This window comes from Suncus etruscus, chromosome 17 (genome assembly GCF_024139225.1).
Source record: "Suncus etruscus isolate mSunEtr1 chromosome 17, mSunEtr1.pri.cur, whole genome shotgun sequence".
In the NCBI taxonomy this organism is placed as follows: domain Eukaryota; kingdom Metazoa; phylum Chordata; class Mammalia; order Eulipotyphla; family Soricidae; genus Suncus; species Suncus etruscus.
In genome coordinates, this window is record NC_064864.1 from 44,845,163 (window position 1) to 44,870,488 (window position 25,326).

Consider the following 25,326-nt stretch of genomic DNA (forward strand, 5'->3'; position numbering starts at 1 on the left):
GGGTCAGCTTCCTGCCTCCCTGGGGGAGTCCCTGATCACTGCATCATCCTGTGTCACCTGACAGGGCATAAGTTATTGTTTGCATAAAAGAATATTGTCCACTATGCACATTTTTTGAAAGAAAATGTCTGTATTTACTGGGAATAAAATGTTTGAGAATTTGGGAATAAAAAGTGTTATGTGCTATGTCCAGAAGCTTCTGTGAGTTTTTTGAGTGCAAAATCAGCATTGGAACTCTGAGTGGGCATATACAGATGTCAAGATATATAAAAGGGGGGCCGGGCGGTGGCGCTGGAGGTAAGGTGCCTGCCTTACCTGCGCTAGCCTAGGAGACGGACCGAGGTTCGATCCCCCGGCGTCCCATATGGTCCCCCAAGCCAGGAGCGACTTCTGATGGCATAGCCAGGAGTAACCCCTGAGCGTTACCGGGTGTGGCCCAAAAACCAAAAAAAAAAAAAAAAAAAAAAAAGATATATAAAAGGGGCCCCGGAGAGATAGCACAGCGGCGTTTGCCTTGCAAGCAGCCAATCCAGGACCAAAGGTGGTTGGTTCAAATCCCGGTGTCCCATATGGTCCCCTGTGCCTGCCAGGAGCTATTTCTGAGCAGACAGCCAGGAGTAATCCCTGAGCATGGCCGGGTGTGGCCCCCCCCAAAAAAAAAAAAAAACAAAAAAAAAAGATATATAAAAGGGCTAGGTAGGAGCTGGTGAAATAGGACAGCAGGTAGGGCGTTTGCCTTGCAAGCAACTGACTCGGGTTCAATTCCTAGCACCGATATTGTGCCCCCAATCTGCCAGGAGTGATCCTTGAGCATAGAGCCAGGAATAAGTAAACCCTGAGCACTGCTGGGGGTGGCCACCAATCCAAAATAAATGGATGAGAATGGACAATCTCTTAGCTAAGCACTTCTATGAAAATCAGCAGGGAGGGGCTAGAGAGATAGCACAGCAGTAGGGTGTTTGCCTTGCATGCGGCGGACCTCAGAGGGACCTGGTTCGCTTCCTGGCATCCCATATGGTCCCTCGAGCCTGCCAGGAGTGATTTCTGAGTGTAGAGCCAGGAGTAACCCCTGAGAGCCGCTGGGTGTAGCCCTGAAAGCCGATTAATCATAAATAAAGTTTAAAAAAGAAAATCAGGGGCCGGAGAGATAGCATGGAGGTAAGGCGTTTGCCTTTCATGCAGGAGGTCATCGGTTTGAATCCCGGCGCCCCATATGGTCCCCTGTGCCTGCCAGGAGCAATTTCTGAGCCTGGAGCCAGGAATAACCCCTGAGCACTGCCAGGTGTGACCCAAAAACCAAAAAAAAAAAAAAAAAAAAAAAGAAAATCAGAGGCCGGAGAGATAGCATGGAGGTAAGGCGTTTGCCTTTCATGCAGAAGGTCATTGGATCGAATTCTGGCATCCCATATGGTCCCCCGAGCCTGCCAGGAGCGATTTCTGAGTGTAGAGCCAGTAGTAACCCCTTAGTGCTGCCAGGTGTGACCCAAAAACAAAAAAAGAAAAAAGAAAATCAGCAGAAATACTTACAGCAGAAGGTCTGTGGAGAAGAAGAGACAATAAAGGAGAGTGAAGTCTAATGCTTCATAAATAAGTGGAAGCATGGTCAAGTGTTCAAGCTGCCACCAGATGGATTCAGATAGGTTTGGGGCCACATGTAGCCAGGTGGGGCTGAGTTGAGGGTTCAGGCTTCTGGAAGGATAAACAGACCTGACCAGGCAGAGCCCAGCTAAGGGGTCTGAGGAATAAGGTGTAAAACTGCCTGTTCTCCACCCCCAATACTCGAGGTTCAGTCTGTACTCACAGACTCTATTGCCTTCTGGGACCAAGGTGGTTTTTGGGGGGTAGGCAGAGCAGAAATTCTCCAAAGAACCTTCGCCCTTCACCTCTTTGCTTCTCAGGCAAGGAACCTTCTCCCAAAGCTGCTGGAAAGGTTTTGCTGACTTCAGAGTGATGAAGGCAGGAGGAAGCTGGAGGCCTCTGAGCTGGGGAAGCTTTTGCTGAGCCTGCAGGCTACCCAGCCCCTTGCTGCTCCCTCATTACTGAGGTCCTTGGGCAGGAAACTTCTTTCTACTAGAAGGCCAAAAGAACCTGGGGCTATGTTAATGACCAGGCCTGAAGCAAGAGGTCAGTGCTCTTGACTGCACTTTTCCTTGAAATCCTGTCTGCATGTTTTTTTGTGGCTATACCTCCCCCACTCCAACTCCAAAACTTGTATTTTTGGCCTGAGCTCTGTCCTCCTAATAGGATCTTCTAAAAGTCTTGGAGAGGGAGGAATTTAGGAAGACCAAAAGGGCCTACTCCTATGTTTGAGGAGATCATCAACTGGGTCTGGGAAGCTAGGGAGGCTGAAGAGCTCTAGGGGTGCAGTACATACATACTCCAACAAGAATGACATACATTAATTAAACTTTAATGCAGCAAGAATGGTAGAATAGCAGAGGCCGGACTGTCAGGAGATCTCATCCATGTGTTAACTCTAATAAAGTTTTGATGTAATAGCGGGAAGAATCAAGATCCATTTCATAAGCCGGAGCAAGCAAGGGCCAGAGAAGGACTTTGAGCTCTTTCAGTTTACATGAGTGAAGTGATGAACTGGGACTCTTAAGACTGTTCTCTATGCCTCCAACCAGAGCAGTAACAGAAAGGGGTGCGGGGAACTGGGGCTAGACCTTACCCACATGGATGAAATCCCAGGCCCCAACAAGGCCAAATAGTTGATTGAATTCAAACCAAGGACCTCAGACATGCAGAGCATGAGTTACGTCCGAAACGCCCAAAAATTAAATTTTAATTTAATAAAAAATTTTTTTAAATTTTTGGGCTACACCTGGCAGTACTTAAGAGTTACTCCTGGCTCTGCATCCAGAAATCACTTCTGACAGGTTTGGGACCATATAGAATTCCAGAGATCAAGCCAGGGTTGGCTTTGTACAAGGCAAACACCCTACCCACTGTGCTATCACTTTGGCCTTTAATTGAATTTTAATATGAGTTTGGTTTGGGGCCACACCTAGTAGTACTCTGGGCTACCCTACCTCTGTGTCCTGGTGCTCTCCTCGCCAGTACTCAGGAGCCAAAGCAGTGGAGAGGATTGAGCCCTGGCTTTTTCATGAGCAGCACACACATTTGTTCTTTGAGCTAGCTCTTTGGTCCCTTTAGTTATTAAAAAAAATTGGAAAATTTTATCTGATTATGTTTTGGAAGCCACACTTGAGGGTGCTCAGCAGAGCTACATATGACATTGCTTCTGATTTCTCTCAGCAAAGCTTGGAATTCCTGCATGAAAAACAGCTCTTTGGGGAGGGCAGGTCAGTACTAAGGATGAAATTCGGGTCTCTTGCAACCAACTGAGCCATATACCTGTCTCCAAAAAGTCACTTTTGTTTATGACAGTGCCCAGAGCTTAGTCCTGGTAGTGCTGGGGTGGAGTGGGACCATATGCTGTCTAGAGATGTAGTATGCGAGGCAAATGCCTTACCTCTTGTGCCATCGCTCTGCTCTGCTTCCCCAAGTAAGTTTTAAGCCTGTGTGTTGACCATTTAAGGGACTCTCTTGAGTTAAGCCTGGAGAATGTCAAGACTCTGAGCTGAATTTTTGAAGTACAATTTTTAGCATTTTGTTTTCTTTGGTGGTTGGTGGGAATGTTACCAAGCCCTGCAAATGCTTCTGAGAGGTGCAAGAAGTGGGAAGAGGGATGGGTAGTATTTCGTCTCAGTAGCAACCTAGTGAAGGTAGAGGCAGCCGAGCAGAGGGAGGGACCTCTGGGATAATGCAGACAAGACAGAATGCCAGACGGAGCCTGCATCCTTCCACCCAGGATTCTTTTAAACTTCTCTCTCTGTTTCTGCTCCTGGGAGAGGTTCCTGCTTCTAATCACAAGAACTTTGACGCTAGGGAAGGAGCCCTAAGCGCCTCATAATTGTTGCCCCCCCCCAGTACCCCCAGGAAACAAACGAAGGATGAGGGGCTGAGGATGCTTTGACCAGGTGTTCTGAGCCCTGTGAGAGGACGGAGGCGCTGGGAGCGCAAGCGGCATGGGAGTCCCCTGCTCGGTACCGCGCTGCAGGCAGGCGGATCCTGCCCAGCGCCGCCTGGCCAGCCAGGGCTCTGCGTTCTGAGCCTTGCGCCTCATTGCGAGGTTATTAATAGGGAGTTTGTCTGGTGTCAGAGCGCAGACTATAAACTGCATTAGCATTACCCCATAATCTTATTTAGTAAACACTCATGCCGCTCCGTCTCCTGTAATTGCATTGGGAAGATGCAATATTTATGAAAGGGGAGAGGCGGATGTCACTGCTTATCCCAGCGCTGCAGTAAAAGTCCCGGGAATGTGGTGTGGGGACTGCTGGAGGGGCAGCCCCGATCATGAAGCAATGTCTCTGGGGGGCTTCTGGAGCTGCCCCCAACCCCATCTGAGTCTAAGGCAGGGGAGTTGGGGTATAAGTGGGGGCAGCAGCAGCCACACTCCTTGGCATTACACCTTTTAGAGATCCAGAGCCCTGGAGAGGATATGGGGAGGGGGCTTCACTGAGCCCTTCAGGGCAATGAGGCCCCCCACTTTGGCTTATTCACAGCAGAGCTGTTTATGTAGAGGAGTCCCCGTCACTGCCTAGCCCAGGTTTGGGAGGCCCTCTGGGGTCCAGAACAGCAACCAACTGGAGGAAGGGGGCCAGGAATCTGGCTGGGCCAGAGTTTCTTTAGCAGTCCTGACACCTGGTGAAGCCCAAAGTTCTAAATTCCTGGGCAGTAACCCTCTTTAGCCCCTTCTGGATTCCCCCCAGTTCTGAGGCTAAAGTCCCCACACTTTAGCCTGTCCAAGTCTGCTTGGAGTGGGGGGAGGGGGCTGAATGCAAACTTGTTCAGTTTCTCACCTGGGGTGCTCCCCCCAGTGAGTCTGTACCCCTGATTTTCAGGCTCCTGGATGAAACACATTACACCATTGCATGTGTGCCCGACGTGGGCACCTTGATGGGGCCTGAGGGGCCTGGAGGGAGTCAGGGCTCAAGAATAAAACAGGAAGACCCTTTCTATGCCAGAAGCTGCTGTGGGGGAAGTGCCTGGGGAGCCCCTGTCTGTAGCTGTAGGATTTGGGGGAGCTCACTGAGCAAATCTTAGCTGAAAGGAAGGAGGGTACCAAGCAGGTACTTCCTCAGTCATTGGCTGAAAATAGCTCTCTGGTGTTAGGGTTGGAATGATCTCCAGAAGCCGGTGTGGTCTGATGCGATGATGCATGGTTCCCTTACCTGCATCCATTGCTGCATTGTTTTACACACACACACACACACACACTCTCTCTCTCTCTCTCTCTCTCTCTCTCTCTCTCTCTCTCTCTCTCTCTCTCTCTCTTTCTCTCTCCCTCCTATTGCAAGGGTCTCTGGTTCCCAATGCTTTTAACATTCATTGTAGCTGGTGGAAGTGCCACCCTGAGATTACAGGTAGGATACCCAAGCAGTAAACACCTCCCTCAAGAAGCACCCACTGGCCTAATTTTCAGCAAAGGGGAAAATCGTCTTTTTCCTCTTCAGAAGCTCACTTTGGGAGACTGGGTGGGAGAGTGGAACCCCAGCAGCTGAGAGCTGGGGAGAGGCAGTGCAGGTGGGTCCTGGCCCTCCCTGTGTCAGTTCCCTTACCGATGTGATGTCCCATTAATCACAACACTGCAGTCCAGTTGGGGGAGCCCTGTGCCCGGTGGCATGGGTGTCCAGTGGGGATAACGGGATTATTTCCGGGGAGATCCGCTGCCTGGGGCAGGGGCGCAGGCGGCAGAGCCTCCTTCCCTCAACCCGTCCCTTGGCAGTCCAGGAGCGCCTGCGGCTGCAGGGCAAGTGTCAGAGCGGATGCGGGTGGCAAGCGGGTGGCAGGGCCTGGCTAGCCTAATTCAATTAGCTGGGATGCTGCCGCCTGGGCGCAGCTTGGGGGCCCTCTGGGGCTCCACTCCAGGCAGCTGCTCTTTGTGCTCCGATCCTATGCATATGGATACAGTCCCTCCCCTTTCACACACACACACACACACACACACACACACACACACACACACACACACACACACATTTTGGCACCTGCGGCTCCCCTTCTCCCCTTGGAGGGAGGCTGCGACTTCGGTCTCCTCGAAAAAGTTGGGGAAATTTGAGGCCCAGGTGTGTGAGAGAGACGGAGGGATCTTATCTCTGCAGAGGGGGTTCAGGGAGTGCGATCCAGTGTGTGTGTGTGTGTGTGTGTGTGGTGTGGTGTGTTAAAAGCCAGTTTGGGTTTTGTGTTGGTTCTGCACAGTGAGTGCAGCTGTCCTGTTGGAGTGCTGAGGAGATTGTCTCCAAAAGGCTGTATTTCCTCTGCAGTGTGGGCCTGAGAGAGTGCGGCAGCACCAGTACCAGTGCTATAAACCTGCAGGGCCTGTGTGTCTGTGTAAGGCAGGGGTTGGGAGAGTGGCCAAAGTCCCAATAAATTTCTGGTGTAAGAATTGCTCAGAGGGGGCTGGAGAGATAGCATGGAGGTAAAGCATTTACCTTGCATGCGGAAGGTCGGTGGTTTGAGTCACGGCATCCCATATGGTCCCCCAAGCCTGCCAGGAGCAATTTCTGAGCATAGAGCCAGGAGTAACTCCTGAACGCTGCCGGGTGTGACCCAAAAACCAAAATAAATAAATAAATAAATAAATAAATAAATAAATAAATAAATAAATTGCTCGGAGAGTTTATTTCAAACTCCACATTCCTTTATTCCAGGACGCAGAGAATCCACCTGGCTCTGTGCATCATGACTCAGGTGTTCATTACCAGCACACTGACCTCTGCTCAGCCAGCACTTCAGTTCAGCGTCAATATAGGGCCTGAAAAGCCCAAAGTGACCTATTTTGTCATTGCCAACGTAACCTAAGCTGAACTCCTAGAGGTGTCCAGGAGTCCTTTCACCTGGGCTCCCCAATTTCATTGAAGACAGAGGCCTGAAACACCTTTGTGGTGGTCTTCACCAGCCTTCCCTCAATGATCCCAGAGGGTCTGGTATTGGGGTCAGAAACCTGGTTATATCTAGCTACTGCGGTTTGCCTCTTCCTTTGTTGCAGAGAGTAATGGAAGACCTTCTCTCCCCAGAGCAATAAGGCAGCATGGCACCCACCCCAGTTTTCACCCTGGGAGTAAAGTGGCTCCCAGAGGCTATGAGTGCCTTCGGCAACAAGACCTCCTGCCTTCCCCAGACCTTACAATCAAGGAGCAAGCAGCTATCCTGAAACTTCCATACCACATCCATCATAATATTAGTCTTCAAATTCATTGCAGTTGTGTTAGAGTCCCTGATGGGGTGGGAGTGGGAGGGGTGAGTCCCCAGGTATGGGAGCTGGAGTCTGTACAAGACCTTGATGCTAGATAAACAGGCTCTGCGCAGGGAAGAAGCAATTCTGGAAGCCAAACTTATTTGAAGGGTCTATCATGTCCTGAATCTTCTCTCTAAATCTGTCCACCCCATTCCTTTGTCTTAGTGTCTGTCTAGTGAGGAGACCTACCTGGGAAGGAGCTTCCAGAACCACTGCTGGGAAGTGGCACAGAGGGTCTGTGAAATGCCCTTAGGGGACAAGTGATCAGGGAGGTCTGAAGTTCAAGCTGGCTACTCAAGGATGATGGGGCAACAGCTCCTATCAGAAATAATTTCTATTCTGTCAGGAACTGAGCAAGGAACCCTGGGTGTGGGTGCACAGAACACAGTAAAGCACACACAGGGTGAAGTGGGAAGGGGAAGATGTTGGTCCCTGAATCAGGGCTGCTGTGCTGGGCAGCACGGGAAAAGTTTGTCTACTATCCTCAGTCTCCTGCTTCTGTGGGAACTTCCACTAACAGGGGATTGTGTACCTCCCTTCTATATTGGTTCTTGATCCCTGTAAGGATCCGATGGGATACTCTCCAGCACTGAGGAATCATTGAGTTGTGCAGTTGGAACTAGCCTGACTTGCTCCTTCCTCCCCCACTAAGATGGAGACAGCCTCTTCTCCCCCACAATCTGTAGGTCCTAGCCCCTTTAGCACCAACTATGGGTGAGGGGCACCCCCTTCAGGGAAGGGGGAATTTTCTGGAACCTTTAATGAGGCAGATGGGCAAGGTAGAGGGGCACCTTTGGTACTAGACGACCATGTCTTATTATAATGCATCTGTCCCACTACATGTTTTGTAGCCTAGTTTACCCTGCCTGTGATATGGGGCATCCTATCTCCCCTGCCCATACCTACAGATGTACCTCTGGCTATTCCTCCAATAACTACACTAAGAAAGAAGGCCTCCCTCTGCAGACAGTGTGCATCTGTAGATTACTCACATTTCATATAGGGGTGGAGGGACACCCTTACCAGGGAGCAGCTGCCGAGAAGCACTTCCCAGACTGTTCCAGAAAGCTCACGGGCCTGCTCCTGGAACCCAAATCCACATTGGTTTGCAGGTGTAGCTCACTAGCCCAACATTAATCCATAAGGACACCCAAGAAATCTTCTTTGGGTACATGAAAATAAATGTTTTTCTTAAAAACGTGACTTGGGTATCTTCACAGCTATTCTCACTGTCATGCATGTACTCACACCCAGTTTTCCTCCTGGTGGACCCAGTCCCACAAACACAAAGTAATTAAGTTATCATACACACCCCTCAGCTAAAAGACAACCCCTGGCCCAGGGGTCTCTCCCAGGAGGGGAGGATCCAATGAAGCCTCCTCCTGTGGCTGAACCCTCCCTTTTCTCCTCCTCTGCCCCCAGCCTCAGCCCCAGCTGCTCCTCTTTTTTAATTGGAGGCACTTCTTTATTCTGCAGCAAGGATAGGGGTGGTAGTGCTTGTGTGTGTGTGTGGGGGGGGGGTTGGTGTGTTACCAGGTGGCCTCAGGGCTAGAACCCACCCAGATGTATAGAAGATAGGCATGGATCACATCTGCCAAGTTTGGTGTTCAGGAATCAGGTTGTAATAAATAGACACAGAAAACTAGCTCTTAAGTCCTGATTCAGTCCCTTTCAAGCATTTTGTGCCTTGTTTTTCTCATCTGTGAAATGGAGATTTAAAAAAAAAAAAGTCATATCAACAGGGCAACTAGAAGCCAGGATGAGATCATTACTGTGACTGAGCATACCTAGGACATACTAGGGCTTTGAATGCTGCTTTCCCCCACCTTCCACCCTCACTTTTCTAACAAGTTACTCTACAAAACATGTAAAAATACTGTTCTGGAAACACAGAAGCGGTGCCAAACATGAGCTCTGCTTGAGACTCTCCTTTATTTCCAAACACTTTCCAATCTGAAAACAGGGGAACATTATTTCTGATTCGGGCAGGGACCCCAATGAACCTCCACCCTCTTGATTTCTCTTTAGGCAGAAATAAGAGGCTCACAGCAATTATCCCATTAGAAGACAGGGGCCAACGTCAAGACTTAAAAGAACCCCAGCTGGAAGTAGGCCAAAGGTCTCAGGACCTGGGCTGGAAAAAAGTAGACTCTGAGAGACAGAGAAGGTGGGTGAGGAAGAAAGAATGAGCAAGTGAAGGCAGGTAGGCAGCTGGGAGGGCAGGGGAAAGATGGGCTGGCCCTGGGCTGCTAGATCTTGAGAAAAGATACCTGCCAGTCTTAGTGGGTTAATCCCATCACACTCTGACCTCTGCCACCCTCAGGCTGGTCTGAGAAGGGACAGGTCTCCTAGGTGTTCTGGACACTGGCACCAGAGCTAAGGATTTCAAGCAGACTTCAGGTTAAAACAGGCAAGAATAGCCTGGAAAAGTGCATATAGAGGAGGACGGATATTGGAAGAAAATATATTAGGAACATCTCAGGACTTCCCTGTAGGGCCAAAGAGGGGCAAAGAGAAGTGGTTCCTAGGATGACTTATAAAGGGTTTGATGGCAGCAAGCAGAACTGTGGTTAGAATGGCCATGAGTTACTACAAAAGCTGAATGTTCCCCCCCTCCCCATCATCTCCAGCCTTCCAGAGGAAAAGCAAACCAGTTAGGATCTTGGGGGTGCTTTGGGGATTGAAGATCATCTCTCTCTGAGAGACTTTGGGCAAGTTGATTTATCTCAATGAGGCTCAGTTGCTTGTTTCTTGTTTTAACTGAGATGCACTTTATGTGCCATAATGTTCAGCCTTTCATTCAGTTCCATGGTTGGTAATAGAGGCCTCATTCTAAAAAGGAAGTTTGCGACCCTGTCAATCATTTCCTACTTCCCCTTTTTCCAGCTCCTGGCAACCACTCCCCTACCTCCTGCCTCTATGGATTTGCCTATAGTGGATAGTTTGGATCAATGCAATCAAACAAAATCCTTTTGTATTATGCTTCTTTCACTTATCATAATATTTTCTAGATTTTTCTGTATTGTAGCATAAACTGAAATTTTATTTTCATGGTGAAATATTATACCTAATTGTATTATTTATTCTATTTATTATTTTATTAAATTTTATTTGTTTATTCACATTCTATTTATTCATTCATTAGATGAGATTTTTAGTCCACTCATTTCTTAGTCATTATGAACAATACTGCTAGGAACATTTATTCCATCCTCTTAATTATCTTTTTAAAAGGGGGATGTTTGGGCTAGGGCCATATCTCTAAGGACTGGAGTGTATGTTTTGTATGTGAAAGACTTTGTCTCAACCCATGGTACCAGACTTGCATAGTCATGTTAGAGCAGTCCCTGAACACTCCCAGGTGTGCCCCCCACAAAAAAAAAAGTAAGACTGTTCCTATTAACTCTATAGTGTTATTGACAATATTCAATGAGATCAGGCCAATGTGTGCTTGACACATAATTTCTCAGTTAGACATTTAGCTTATCTCTACTTTAGTTTTCTCAAGATAAGAGGCAAGAAAGAGGCAAATTCAGGTTCCAACAGCGCCCAAAGAAAGTTATAGGACTTCCTGAGTAGAAGTAGAGTATCTGGATCGGGCAGGTAGAAAGGAAGGAACTGGTAAGGCAATAGAGCTTTCTTGTTCTATTTCTGCCTAGTGCTTACATAACACCACCAATTTCATGTTTTGGCTTTGCCTGGGATGGACCTTGGTCCACTTGTCTGGAGCCCATATAAGGTTTTCCCATAGAGATGAACTCCAACAGTGGCCAGGTTTCCAGGCAAACCTATAAAAGTCAAGCAAGTTGGGTCCTGTTTCTCTATGATAATCCATGATGATTCTAAATCTTTCTGAAAAGTTTTCTGCTGTCTATGAAGTAGGACGTGCTCATTTTGAATTGTTGTAGTTTATTTTGTTCTTATTGTCATTTGATTTACCACATTCGTTTTTTTCTTCTCCTCTGACCCCCTCAGTGAAAATGGATCCCTATGGCAGGCACTTTGTTTACTAATCCCATAGTAGTTAGGTACTCAGGAAGTCTCTGATCAAGAAGGAGCTAGGTCATTTATTATCCACTCAAGGTGAGTAAAGTGAGTTAATGGGGGCTGCAGTGCTAAGTGTGTAAATTATTCCAGGCCTGGAAGGGGCTCCCTTCAGAGGGAACACATGGTCCAAATGATTGCAATAGAACTTAAGTAGAATATGAAACTTCTTCACATTCTAGCATCTTGCCTGGTAGATAATCCCTCCCAGGCAGACCTGTTGAATCTGACATCTAACAGAAATAGGTCCCACAGAAGCTGCACCTTTCCCAGCTTGATTCCCAGAGGATGGGCAGAACTTCTCCTCCTGGAGGGGTGGAGGGAAGAAGCAGAAAAGGGAGTTTCCTCCCTCACTCTTGGCCTTTAGCCAGCTCCAGGCTGAATTTAGCAAAGGCCTACTTAGCCCTCTTGCTTCATTACCCTGGTCTTGAAGCCACCAAGCCCAGTCCCTCTGCCTTAAGCCCCTAGGCCACCCTCCCAAGACAAGATCTCTCTCCATAGCCCCTGACTTTCTTCTGGCAACCATTAGGGCAGAAAGCAAGCCCCTGACTTTCTTCTGGCAACCATCAGGAGAGAAAGCACACACACACACACACACACACACACACACACACACACACACACACACACACACAGAAAGCAAGCCCCTGACTTTCTTCTGGCAACCATCAGGAGAGAAAGCACACACACACACACACACACACACACACACACACACACACACACACACACACACACAGCCTGGGCTTGCTCTGGAGGTTTCTCTATTAGAATGAAAGGATGTCTGGAGACCTAGAGGTGGTCTTCCCAACTTTCTGAAAGTCTTCTCTGCTTCTTTCACACAGAGTAGCCAGGCTGGTGGGTTATCTCTTTATTTCTCCATAACAGAGAGCTCCGTTGTTCACAGGCCTGAATCTTAAAGGGAGGACAAACCTGAACTCACCATCCACCGGCAGGCGCTGGGCCTCTGGCACGGGGGTGGGGGGGTGGGGGGAGTTGGAATCCTGGTATTTTCTAGCAAACTGACCTTGAAGTTGGGGTGGGGGAGAGAGCAAATCATCTGGCTGAAGGACAGGTGTTTCCGGGCTGGGGTCGTCCGAGACACTCTCATCTCCTGCTTAGGGGCCTGACTCCCCGAGGGGCCCCAGTCAAAGTGAGGGGGAGGCTCCTGGCCGTGGGAAGAGCGCGCTAACCTGGCGAGTTGCAAGCCTCTGCTCTGGGGGTGGCCGCCTCCTTCCCCCCCCTCCTCTTTGCAGTCTCTCTCCTCTTATTTCCCTTCCTGAACTACTTACTTCTCCGGGGCTCTGTCTCCTCCTGTCCCTTCTTCATCTCTGGCTCCTGCCTGCTCCTCAGCTGGGCTCCCCTCTCCGCCCCTCCCCCGCGCTGTCATTCACCCCGCTTCTCGGCGCGCACAGCCAATGGAGAGACCCGGCCGAAACGGCGAGGCTCGCTCGTACCGGGCTTTTTCGCCCCGGTGATTGATGTCCCAGAGTCAACAGCGAGCGAACGAGCAGCCAGAGAGGGGTCGGAGCGGCGGGAGAAGGGAAGAACACGGCGCCCCTCGCCTCCTCCTCCCCTTCCCCGGCGTTAGCCCTTCCCCGCACTTCGTCTCCAAGTCTCCGCGCAGCCGGGAGCCGCCGCGGCCGCGGCCGCCTCCTCCGCGCCCTGCGCGCTGCCCCCGGGAGCCCAGCGCAGAGCGCGCCGCCGCCGCCCGGGCCCCCCTTGCGGGGCCGGGGCCGGGGCCGGTGGCCAGCATGGAGCACCTGGGGCCGCACCATCTCCACCCCGGCCACGCGGAGCCCATCAGCTTCGGCATCGACCAGATCCTCAACAGCCCCGACCAGGGGGGCTGCCTGGGGCCCGCCTCGCGCCTGCAGGACGGAGAATACGGCCTTGGCTGCCTGGTCGGAGGCGCCTACGCTTACGGCGGTGGCGGGGGCCCCGCAGCCGGGGCGGGAGCCGGGGGCGCGGGGGCCTATGGCCCGGGCGGCCCCGGCGGCCCGGGCGGCCCGGCGGGCGGCGGCGGAGCCTGCAGCATGGGCCCGCTGGCCGGCTCCTACAACGTGAACATGGCCTTGGCGGGCGGCCCCGGGCCGGGCGGCGGCGGCGGCGGCGGCGGCGGGGGCGGCGGCGGGGGCCCGCTGAGCGCCGCGGGGGTGATCCGGGTGCCCGCGCACAGGCCGCTAGCCGGCGCGGTGGCCCACCCTCAGCCCCTCGCCACCGGCTTGCCCACCGTGCCCTCGGTGCCCGCCGTGCCGGGCGTCAACAACCTGAGCGGCCTCACCTTCCCCTGGATGGAGAGTAACCGCAGATACACAAAGGACAGGTTCACAGGTGAGTCCGGCCGGTGCGCGTCCCGGCCTGGCCACGGCCGGGGCTCTGCGCTCCTGTCTCCCGCGCCCGCCGGCGCCCCGCAAACCCGCTTTGCGCGCGGGGTCGCAGCCGCCGCCGCCGCCGCCTCCTGGCCTCGCTTCCCCTAAGTTCGGCCGCCCGCCGCCACCTAGCACTTCCCGCGCTCGCCGCTCCGAGTTCTCCCAGCCCGGGCCCCTGCTTGCGGCGCTTCCCGCAGGATCCGGGCTCTGCCAAGAGCCTCTCTCGGGGCCCCTCTAGGCGCAGGGAAGGGGGTCGTCGCTTCACAAGTGGCTTGGCCAGCCTTGGGGGTTCGGGGATCTCGGAGCGAGGGGAGCAGAGCAAATTGGTTCTTGTGTCCCGCCAGTGTTGGTTCTCCGGCCTCGGCCGGTTGAGCGACAGGAACAGGCACAGAAGAAAAGAACTGTACCCCCCAATACACACACACGCACACGCACACACAAACACACGCACACGCACACACACACACTCACGCGCACATGTCTACACTTCTGCCCGGTAAGCTAGAGGCCCCCTGAGCCGCAGGCCGGCCCGTCTTCGCCGGCTGCCAACTCCGTCTGGGTCGGTGGCAACTCGCTGAGCCGCCTGCTTTGTTTCTGTTTCTCTCCGCGATTAGTCTGATCCCCCGGGCCCAGTCCAGTCCCCCCGGGCGTGAATAATATACCGGTCCAGCCTGCGATCGATCGGCGGGAGGACAACTCTTGGGACCATTCGGCACGCGGCGGCGCCTCCATTCGCCCTGGCCGCTGCCCTGCCCCGCTCCTTGCTCCCCGGCCCGGCTCCCTCCGTTGCTTCGAGCTAGGCCCCGCTTCACTTCCTGCTGTCCTTGGCGTTCTGTGAAGCCCTGATTGCGCTCCTCTTCACTGGGGAGTAACCTCCAGCCGAACTGGGACTTCCCGGCCGGGCTTTAGCTAAAGCGGGGGCCCAGGCCTCCAACAATTGCTGATTGCTGCGCAGGACTCCCCTGGGGCCCGACAACTTAAAACCACGTTGAGAATCTCCTTTGGCTCATAGGAGTTCTGTGTTGTAGGTAGCAATCCTGTAGCAACCCTGCTCCCTGCTACCGGTTTGGTCTTGGAATCATGGCCCAGATCTTGGAATTGTGGCAAAAATTGTGTGTGTGTGTGTGTGTGTGTGTGTGTGTGTGTGTGTGTGTGTGTGTGTAGGGAGTGTTGGGAATGTTTGGGGACAGAGGCAGATCCCGTTTCGGGTGGGCCTTTAGGAAGGGTCCCACACTCAGGGACCCCTAATGCCCTAATCTGGGTCCTCCGGGCCTGTGAGGCCAGGCCTGATGTCCATCGCTCTGCCCCATGGAGCCACTCTCGTGGAACTCCAGCTGCATGGAATCATTAGTCCTGGGTCTCTGGTTAAAAGAACTCCACATAGGTCTACCTTGGCCCTCCAAAAACACCCCATTTTCTCTTGAGGTAGCCTGGGAAGGGAGTGTCTGGCGGCTGCCTCGTGTGAACTCTGTCCCCGTGGAGCTGCTTCTCTGCCTGTCTGTTCTGTGCCCAAATGGGTACTTTTCTCAGTTGTGGACGGTGGCTACTGTGCCTGTGGCTGTGGTAGGGCCTCAGGTTAGGACTCGGGAGCTGCCAGGGGTGTCTTTGAGGCTGGGGGTCGGGTTGTATGGTGGTTGCAACCTTTAGTTCCAACAACGAGTTCTCTGAGCGGCAGGGAGGCGGCGCGCCGGGCAAGGCTAGTGGGAGCCCGGGGCTAGGGAGGACTCGGTGGCGCGGAGATGGCGTCGGCCTGGCGGGCTGGAGGGGCCGTTCCCAGCCCGGCTTGACGCGGAGGGCTCTGGGGCAGGCTCGGGCTAAGCTGGTGGGCTCTCGCCGCTGCCGCTGCGCTGGCTGTTCGCGGGGCGTCGGGCTTGGGACGCCTCCTGACACTCTGCCGCTTGCCTCTGCCGTCTGTCTGTCTCCCGCTCCAGTGGCCCTCTCACCCTTCACTGTAACACGCCGTATAGGTCACCCCTATCAGAACCGGACGCCCCCCAAGAAGAAGAAGCCGCGCACCTCCTTCACGCGCCTGCAGATCTGCGAGCTGGAGAAGCGCTTCCACCGCCAGAAGTACTTGGCCTCGGCGGAGCGCGCCGCCCTGGCCAAAGCGCTCAAAATGACCGACGCGCAGGTTAAAACCTGGTTCCAGAATCGGCGGACGAAGTGGAGGTGAGAGGGGGCGACCAGGCCTGGGCCTGAGAGTGAGGGCAGACAATTCCTTCCCCGCGCCAGACTCAAGTCGCTTCCCAGGAGCCCACTGCTCCTGCCAGGCTCTTGGGGAGCGGGGAAACTGGGGCTGAAAACCCCGACTCCTTAGAGTGGAGAAACAGCCCGGCTAGATTTAGGCTGGGCTTCTGGGCTCAGGGCTCCTGTGGGTACTAGAGACACTTCCTTGCCCAAACATTGAAGGTTGTTGGCCTCCACCCCACCCGGGGCTCCCCCACGGAACTTCTGGGGCCTCGGGCCCGCAGATCTGGGTCTTGCTGTCTCTCCTTGCTCCCCAGATGCCCGCAGTGCACACCAGGGAAGGGGAAAATCAATCTGAGCCTGCTGTGATGGGGGTTCCTAGATCCCACTGAAAGTGGATCAATTAGGAGCAGATGGAGATGTGTGTGAGAGATTTCCTCTTTGCATCGTGACCCCCACGACACTTACTACACCCACCCTCATGCACGAACCCCCACCTCTTCCCTTTTAGATCTGCCTCTAACCTTATGGACACCAGGCATTCCTACCTTCCTCCTGTACCTTTGGCCCGAGTTTCCTGTTAGCGGAGCCCTCTGGGGGAGCACTGCAGAGTCTGTGTGCAGACGGTTGGAGGGCCTGGGGCTGGAGGGAACTGGAGTTTCCTCTTTTTTCTGAATGAAGGCAAGGAATCTGCCCGGATTCCACCGTCAGCACCACAAAGGAAACCAGTGCTTTCCCCCACTCCCCATTCCATTTACTGGGGGAAGGGCTGGGGGACCTGGCTCAGATCACTGGAAAACTAGTTAAAGAGGGAACCCCAGCTCACGAGGTATCAAGGCCCATGGAGGGCTAGGCTGTGGTCTGTGGATTGCACCCAGGCTAGCCCTGGGACCATTCCACAGTAGGGGTTCAGGGCGAAAGACAGAGTGGTAGACAAAGAGAGAAAACACAAAGGGTGAGGGGGTGCTAGAATAGGTACCCCACCCCAGGGAGAATAACAACAACAACTAGGCTGCCTGGAGAAGACGTTTGTATAATAAAGGGAAGCCATCAGTGGTTAGAGCCTACATTTTCGTTTTAGTCAAATCTCCTTAATTCTGAGCGCAGGAGAGGGCATGGGTGATTGGAAACCGAAAGACCAGCAAACCAGAAAGACCTGGCGTTAGTGGGAGAGAAAATGGGAGCAGTTGGAGAAGTGGGGAAGGAGGGAAGAGCAGAGGCAGAGACACACGGAGCGAAAGGCCAGAAGGGGCAGCGGATGGAGGCCGGCGGCCGCCGCTCAGAGAGGCCCTCGCCGGCTTCACGCGGCTTTATCGATCGCCTACAAATTGCTTCTGGAGGCCCAGGGGACTCCCATTAGGTCTGTCCACCTTAGAGACAGACGTTTGATCTCAGTTGACGGGTGGAGGGGCGGCATTAAATGGAATGAGTGAGTCACCAAGTCCCCAAATCGCCTGGGAGGAAACTGGGCAGCCCGAGGGAGTCCCAGCAGGGCACCAGCTCGACCAGACCAGGGGAGACGGGACTGGACTGGAGAGACTGGGACTGGGCAACTCCTGATCTTATGCCGGCGCCCTTGTCTCTGCCTCTGCCCCAAGGTAGGGAGCTAAGGTCTCTCAGGCTGGAGATGGAATCTAGTCTTCCTGTGTCCATGCAGGCTTCGGGCATTTAGAAGAGGAGTCCTGGGGAGTGCCAACTGCTTGGGACTTGTGGACTTTCCCCTAGTAGTTCCGTCTTTTGCATCCAGTCTTTGTGGACCCTTACAATAGGGACTGTGTTCAAGGGGCCCAAGCTAGAGTCTGAGGAGCTGGGTGTCGCGGGACTCTCTCAATAATGGCTTGTCCTCGGTGCAGGCGGCAGACCGCGGAGGAGCGGGAAGCCGAGAGGCAGCAGGCAAACCGCATCCTGCTCCAGCTCCAGCAAGAGGCCTTCCAGAAGAGCCTGGCGCAGCCGTTGCCTGCAGACCCGCTGTGCGTGCACAATTCGTCGCTCTTCGCTCTGCAGAACCTGCAGCCCTGGTCCGATGATTCCACCAAGATCACCAGCGTCACGTCGGTGGCGTCGGCCTGCGAGTGAGCCTGGCCGCCCGTGAGACCCAAGAGTCAGGACTATGCCGCCCCCTTCACCTCGGACTTTCTGGGAAGGGCACGGCCTGTCAGGTGGGCTCCCAAGCTGTTCTCTCTTCCGTGGAAAAGAAGAAAAGGGGCACTGGGGCAGGGACTCGGGGCCTCCTCCACCCCACGCCTGCCTGAACTGTTCGGAGTCCTCTCAGTTTGCGTTTATTTTATTTTATTCTGGTTTTTAACCTGGGGAGAGGCGGGGGAGGTGGGGTAAGAGTTCTGGTTCCCATCCCCCAGGGACAGCCAGGGCTGGCACTTGACCTTGCCACGGGAGACCCTGTCCTGATAGTATCGCGCTCACCACAAGCCAGCACCCAGAGTCCCTCACAGAGGTGATTTACACATTCTCCTGGGGTAACCCGGAGCCACATGTAGGGGACCAACAAGGTAGAATGCCACACTCACACAGGGCCCTCCCCTTCAACATGAGCTATGTCAGGGGTGATATGACACCTTAGGAACAGTCAGTCCTGCTCTGGGACACCGCCTGCCTCCAGTAGTCACAGACTCGCCCCTCAGCCTGCCAGGTCCTTATCGCACATTCTAGCCTCGCCCAGATGCCATGGGCAGGTTTCCCCATACTCAGCCCATTTCTACAGATCCTGGTCATGGGGGGGCTTAAGTTATGCACTTATAAGGTGTTTTCTGTGTAACCATTTTATAAAGTGCTCGTGTAATTTATGTGGAAAAAGTAATAAAACCCTCCAGATCCGGAGCCAGGGTCACCTGCTCTGGTGCCGAGCCCAACACCTTGCACTTGGTGGATTTGCAGTGAGCTGGGACAGCCAGGGCAGCACCGCAGCAGGGGGAGTGATGAGGGGGCTCAAAGGCTTTGGAGGGAAGGAGGGAGTAGGGTGGAAAAGGCTGAATGGAGGGAAGGAGGAGGAGGAGCAGGCTCTCCTGGGACCTGATGGCAGCCACTACAGCCCCATCGGGCAAGACTGTCTGTCGCTCAGTTGTTGCATACTTTGTGTCTGTGACCCTGTGAGTGATCAGAAGGTTGCAGATGCCAAATGTTGGTCATTGTGTTTACAGGTATAGCTGCATTTGTCAGGGTTGTGTGTCCCTGCTTGTTTCTGCCTAAGTGGCAAATCGAAACTATCTCTGTACACAAGGTACTGAACAGGGTGTGTGTGTAACCACGCGTGAATGTGACTGTGACCGGACCCTTCAAAGTCATTGTGCAGTCACCCACCATACTTGTGATTGTGATGAAATCATGGTTAATGTTGATGATGAAGAATCCAATTTTGCACTCTGTGTGAGGATGCTGGCAATCGTGTATTATCTATAATTACCTGAATGTAATGGTGTGTGAGACAGAATCCTTTGCTCATGGGTGGGAGATATGTATACTAACTGCATATCTTGTGTCTGACTGTTACTGGGACAGTGAATAGCGTGGGGAATGAGACTCATTGTGGGTGACTATATTATGTAAAAAGGGTAATTGCCAGTAGTGGTGAGAATGGTGGTGGGATCTAAGAGTGGTGTGCAGATACATTGCCTAGGGTGCAAATGTACAAAAACTGGAGTGCACTGAATTAATAGCCAGGGCAGAGTACTCCGTGTTGTTCAAGCAGAACTTTGGGGGGTTTTCTTCGTTGTTGTTTTTATTATTATTATTATCATTATTATTATTTATTATCATTATTATTATTATTATCATTATTATTTTTGGGTCACACCCAGCAGCACTCAGGGGTTACTCCTGGCTCTATGCTCAGAAGTAGCTGGCAGGCTCAGGGACACCCAACTCAGGGTTTATTCTTAGCTCTGCACTCAGAGATTATTCCTGGCAGTGCTCAGAGGAACCATTTGGGATATCAGGGATAAAACCTGGATAGGCTGCTTGCAAGGCAGAACTTTTTTGTTTGTTTGTTTGTTACTCCTGGCTGTCTGCTCAGAAATAGCTCCTGGCAGGCACGGGGGACCATATGGGACACCGGGATTCGAACTAACCACCTTTGGTCCTGGATCGGCTGCTTGCAAGGCAAATGCCGCTGTGCTATCTCTCGGGGCCCCGCAAGGCAGAACTTCTAATCCCTAGTGTGAGCCTGATCTAGGAAGGATCTACCTTAAGTGAATCTCAGCGGCCAGGAAGGAGCCCTCAGCCCACTTCATCCCAGACTGTCCACCAATGTTATAATATGGTCTTATAAAACTCTCTCCATCTGTCTGACACAAATACACACATGCACTCACTCCCCACCTACAAAACTAATTAATCTCAGGTGCACAGAACCAACTGCTTTTTGTTTGTTTGTCTGTTTTGGGGCGACACTGGGCACTGCTCAGGAGTTACTCCTGGCTCTGCGCTCAGAAAGAAGTACTCTGGCAGGTTCAGGGAACCCATGTGGATCTAACCTGGGTTAGCCACAAGTAATGCAAATACCCTATCCACTGAGCTATGCTATCAGGCCCAGAAACCTACTTTTATGGAAGAAGCATGGTGATGGAAGGTCTGGGAAACTTTGAGAATTTATGGAGGGAATTTCTCAAAGTGAGTGGGGCAGTGAAGCATGGTGTTTGTTTCTGTTTCCAGCACTGTGTGTATCTGGGTTGGACTGAGAGGGTAAGAACTACCTTCACCTCAAAGTCACTGACTTTCACACACCCCCCTCAGCTGCCTTGTGAGAGCTTCAAGCAGTCCCTACCCAGGAGACCCGTTGGGAGGGGGTTTGATCAACTCCTCTCCTAGACCCGCTTGGAGGCAATCTGCTCTGGAGAGATTTTTGGGTTTACGGGACAATTGGACAATTTGCACTGGGCTCAGACAGTGAGATTCTGGCTTCACCCACTGAGTTTACAGCACCCAGACCTATGAATCCAGAAATAGTCTCCTGATGGGCAGAATCCTAGTGCTGGATTGGGGACTAATCGGACTAGTCTGGCATCTCCTTCACTCCTGTTCAACTCTCTCCCTCCTAGGGCTTCTTCCGCCATTTTCAACTTTTCACTCACCTCTCCCAGTCAGACCCCAGAGAACATTTGGACCTTGCCCCCACCTCCTTGTCTCCTGGGAACCTGGTGCTTGGGTTGGGGGGAGGGCTCCTGGATCATTTTTGCCCTCATTGTCAGCTGAAAAGCTGAGCCAGGAAGTAGCTACTAGGTCCAAATGCAAGATTCCCCCCAAGCTGACTAAAGTCTGGGCTCTTCACAACCACCCCATCACCCCTCCAGCAAAACAAAAGCAAAATGAGGCACAATACACTCCTCCTCCTCCTCCTCAAATTGCCTCTTCTTTCTCCTGTCTTCATTTTTTCACTTTTATTTTTTTTCGGGACTCACTGGATAAGAACTCTCCCACCCCCAAGCTTGGATACTTACTGCTTGAGCCTGGGTGTTCAAAGACTCTGTACTTGGCTACCCCATTAGAGGGTGCTTGCTCTGAGACTTTGCTGGTCCCCTGTTTACTCAGGGGAGTCCTCCCTTTCCCAGGCAAGACCTTTAGGAGTGCCAAATTCCCCAAGGCACTAAGGACCAGCTGGGCAGTGAAGGACCCTGCACGACTTTCCTCTCTCTGCCAGGAATTCGTTTGGAACGAATCTCAGCAAATCCCGTATTGGCCGAGGAATCTCGGCAGTTGGGAAATCCTGCTGCACCTGGGGAGACTGGACCAGTTTTCAACACCTCTGCTGAAGGAGAGGGGGCTGCAAAGGTGGCTGGTCAACCATAGCAGAAAAGTTTCCTTCTTAGTCTCCTACTTTACCTGCTGGAAACCAGTTCCTATCAGAAAATAGAAAAGGCAACGATCTAAATGCTTTCTGGAGAAGTACAGAGTTGCAGGGAGAGAAGAGAATGAAGCAACCAGCTCAGACAGAAACTTCGCTTCCTTAGCTCAGAGAGGGTGCTAAGTTTCTTCCAAGAGTTAGGGTTCTGGTGCAGCCCTGCACAGTTCTTGAGTGGGTGGTGGCCTGTCAACGAAGGGGGACAGAAACTGTGCAGAGCTGGGGTCCTAGGGGCCTCGAGCTGTGCCTGCAAAGGACATGGCACTGAGAGAATCTGGCTCAACCTGTTAATTATAATAGCTGCTTTGTGCGGCAGAACTGCGCTTGGAGGCTGCGTGGGCACTATCTGAGCAGGACTTGGGACACCGTCACCACCGCAGTGGCAGGTGTGGGATCTACCCCAGATTTGGGGACTCCTGTGTTCTCAGTGGGGGGTCAGGTTGGCTTTTTCAGGTGCTCAAGACAGCTAAGCCGGGAAGGAGCAAAGCAGTGTCCGGAACCGAAGTCTTGCTACAGGAAAAAGACTGCCAAGACTGCTCAGATCTGATATGCCTGGGGGAGACACCCCCCTCCCTCAGGCTCTACTTTTCCAGCCTCACTCTCAGCACATCCACATCTTTCTCAGGTTCCAGGTCCTTCTCCACTGGCTCCTCCGTGATCCTCACCTGCTTAGAGTTTGGAGCACTTTGGCCAAAAAACGCTTCCTGGGCTGATACAAGCTGTCCCCGCTTATCTCGAACTGGCCGCTCCAGGGACCCAAGGAGGCCCCTGGCACCACTTCCTGGCACCCAAACCTGGATTCTTTGTTCTGGGCAGTGCCAAGGGGACAGGCGAATGAAATGAGGGTTGCAGCCAGTTGGGATTTTCCCAGATGCTCAGAGCAGACTCCGAAAATTGTGTGTGTGTGTGTGTGTGTGTGTGTGTGTGTGTGTGTGTGTATGCGCGCGCTCACTGTCCTGTGGATTGGGGTGGGGGTGAAGGGAGGGTGACCACCTGGAGGAATGGTTTCCATGGGGTGCACATATGCTCATAATTCACATTGCTTGCACGTTTTCTGACTGCAGCGATGCCAAAAAAGGAGAGCTACAGGTGGGGGCGGCTGGCACACACACATATGCAAGCACGCACGCAAGCCCCACCACTGTGCCCCAAGTTTTCTCAGAAACTCACGAACCCGCCTTTTCCCATGCAGTTAGTCCCGCCAGATGCCCTCCTCTCCTCCCCCAGCCGGAGGGAAGAGGGAAGAGGGTCTAACTTGGCTGCAGGTCGGCCTGGAAGTGACGATTTCTTGGTCCCATATAAGCTTCCAGAGGCCTGTGGCAGCACCCCAGGAGCCTGGGACTGGGTTGGGGATGACCCCGGGCCTCCTTGGCTTGGGGCCGGGACTTCGAAGCAGGCAATGAAGACCTAAGCAGCCGCCGCCGCTTCCGTAAAGCCCGAGGAAATCAGGGCCCCTCGTGTGCGCGAGGTTATGGGGCTTGGGCGGTGGCGAACCCCGCTGCAATGGGAGAAGTTTCTACCCCTTCCCGTCTTCCGTTCGGTGGTCCCAGAGTCCTGGTAGCTTCGGTTGCTGCAAGATTCAAAAGCCGTAGCAAGCGGTGGCGACTCAGCTGCGCCCTGAGCTGGGAGCGGGACGCGGGCTTCAGCGCTGGAGCGCAGGACCAGTGAGTTCCGGGCGCCCTCTAGGGGTCGCATGGGGAGAGGCTCCCCGAGCTGAAGCCTTGGGAGCATGGGGCCTGGTGCACTACACTACCGCCACCATTGCTGGGCTCTTGTTTATAAAAATCAGGGCTCCTAGGGGCTGGAGAGATAGTATAGCGGGTAGGGCGCTTGCCTTGCACATGGTCGACTTGCTTTCTATTCCTGGCACCAGCTAGGACCCCCCCTCGAATCCAGTGCTGTTCCTGACAATCATTCTAGGATCTAGGGTGGCTTTTTTGGTTGCTTTGTTGTTGTTGGTTTTTGTTTTATTTAGTTTTGATTTTTTTTTTGGTCACACCCAGCACTGCTCAGGGGTTACTCCTGGCTCTGCGCTCACAAATCGCTCCTGGCAGGCCCCTCGAGACCACATGGGATGCTGGGATTCTAACCCCGGTTAGTCCTGAATCGGCTGTGTAGGAGGCAAACGCCCTGTCGCTGTGCTATCACTCTGGCCCCGGTTGTTTTGTTTTTTAGGGCCCAAGTCGCTATGCTCACTCTGGCTCTGTGTTCAAGGATCAGTCCTGCTAGTGCCAGGGATTGAATCCAGGTTGACTTCATGCAACGAAAGAGTTCTACAGGCTGTATACTTCAGCCCCAGAGTGGCATTTTTATCCCAACCAACAGTCAAAAGTTAAGCAGTTTGTATGAGAATAGTGAGGGTGGGTTAGCATTGTGAGTATCACCCTAGAACCAAAGTCTTAGGCCCGTGGTGGATTGAGGAGGACTGGGGGTGATACCCTACCACCTGCCCTTTCCTTCTAGTTGTTTCTAGGACAGTCTGGAGGGCTGGGGCAGAGCCTGTCCCCACTGCCTCTAGCTTGCCTTCTGTTTCTGATGTCTGCTTCTCTGGAGGGAATTCTTGAGTTTGTCCTTGGGTCACTGGGAGAAACACCTGCGATCTGATCCAGTCAATTGGGTTCTCTAGTGGGGGCTCCCCACTTTACACCCGTCCAATTTACTTAAGGTGCTGCCAGGCCCCAAAGACTTCCTCCACCCCTCCCTCCTGCTCTTCCTCCTGCTGCCCCTCCTCTGCACACCTTCCCAGCCCAGGCTTGTCTCCTTCCCGGAGCCTGCTGGGATTGGAAGAGGTTCTGTATACGTCCACCTTTTCTCCTCCCTCTTCTGGATCAGCAGGATGGGAGGACTCAAGCAGAAAGTTAAAAATAGCAAAGAATGAATCACACTTTATTGGACAAAGGAGTGGAAAGCCAGGAAGTAATATCCTTTCCATCTGCTCTCTGCAAAGCCTGGAGTTGGGAAAGGATGCTCTGAGCTAAGGGCTGGAGGGAAAGTTGGGGTAGATAAGAAGGTAGAATCTGAAGGCCAGAGAGAGTCTGGGTTTCACTTAGATCTTTTAGGCAGTAGAGTTCCCTCCAAATATGAAAAGAAAAGTGAAAGTGGTCCTTCTCTTCTTTTCTCCTCTAGAGAAGTAGAGGAAGGAGGGAGAGTGAGTGTCCCTGAGGAGACTTTCATAATCAAGTCAGGGGTATTCTGCAGCCCAGATGAGTGTCTTCAGGGAATTTTGTTTTTTTGTTTTTTGTTTTTGTTTTTGTTTTTGGGCCACACCCATTTGATGCTCAGGGATTACTCCTGGCTAAGCACTCAGAAATTGCCCCTGGCTTGGGGTGGCCATATGGGACGCGGTAAGGCAGACACCTTACCTCTAGTGCCACCTCGCCGGCCCCATCTTCAGGGAATTTTATTCAGACACAGGTAGAGCTTCCAGTGATAAATACTGAAGCTGCTTCAAGTACAGGCCTTAAACTTCACCCCCTATACGTTTGATTTAGAATCCTGAGATCTGATTTTATTTGCCCAGTGAGACCTTTCTTGAAACACACAGACCAGTGACAGTGTCTCCT

General features: G+C 52.7%; 1 protein-coding gene across 1 annotated transcript; it reads left to right on the plus strand.

The window, feature by feature from the left end:
- The first annotated feature begins 13,107 nt into the window (after positions 1 to 13,107).
- On the plus strand, positions 13,108 to 18,176 carry TLX1 (T cell leukemia homeobox 1). The gene is made up of 3 exons (XM_049764316.1): positions 13,108 to 13,687; positions 15,693 to 15,894; positions 17,766 to 18,176. Exons 1-3 carry the CDS (start codon positions 13,108 to 13,110, stop codon positions 17,986 to 17,988), a joined length of 1,005 nt encoding a protein of 334 aa, XP_049620273.1. The 3' UTR covers positions 17,989 to 18,176.
- Positions 18,177 to 25,326: the final 7,150 nt, after the last annotated feature.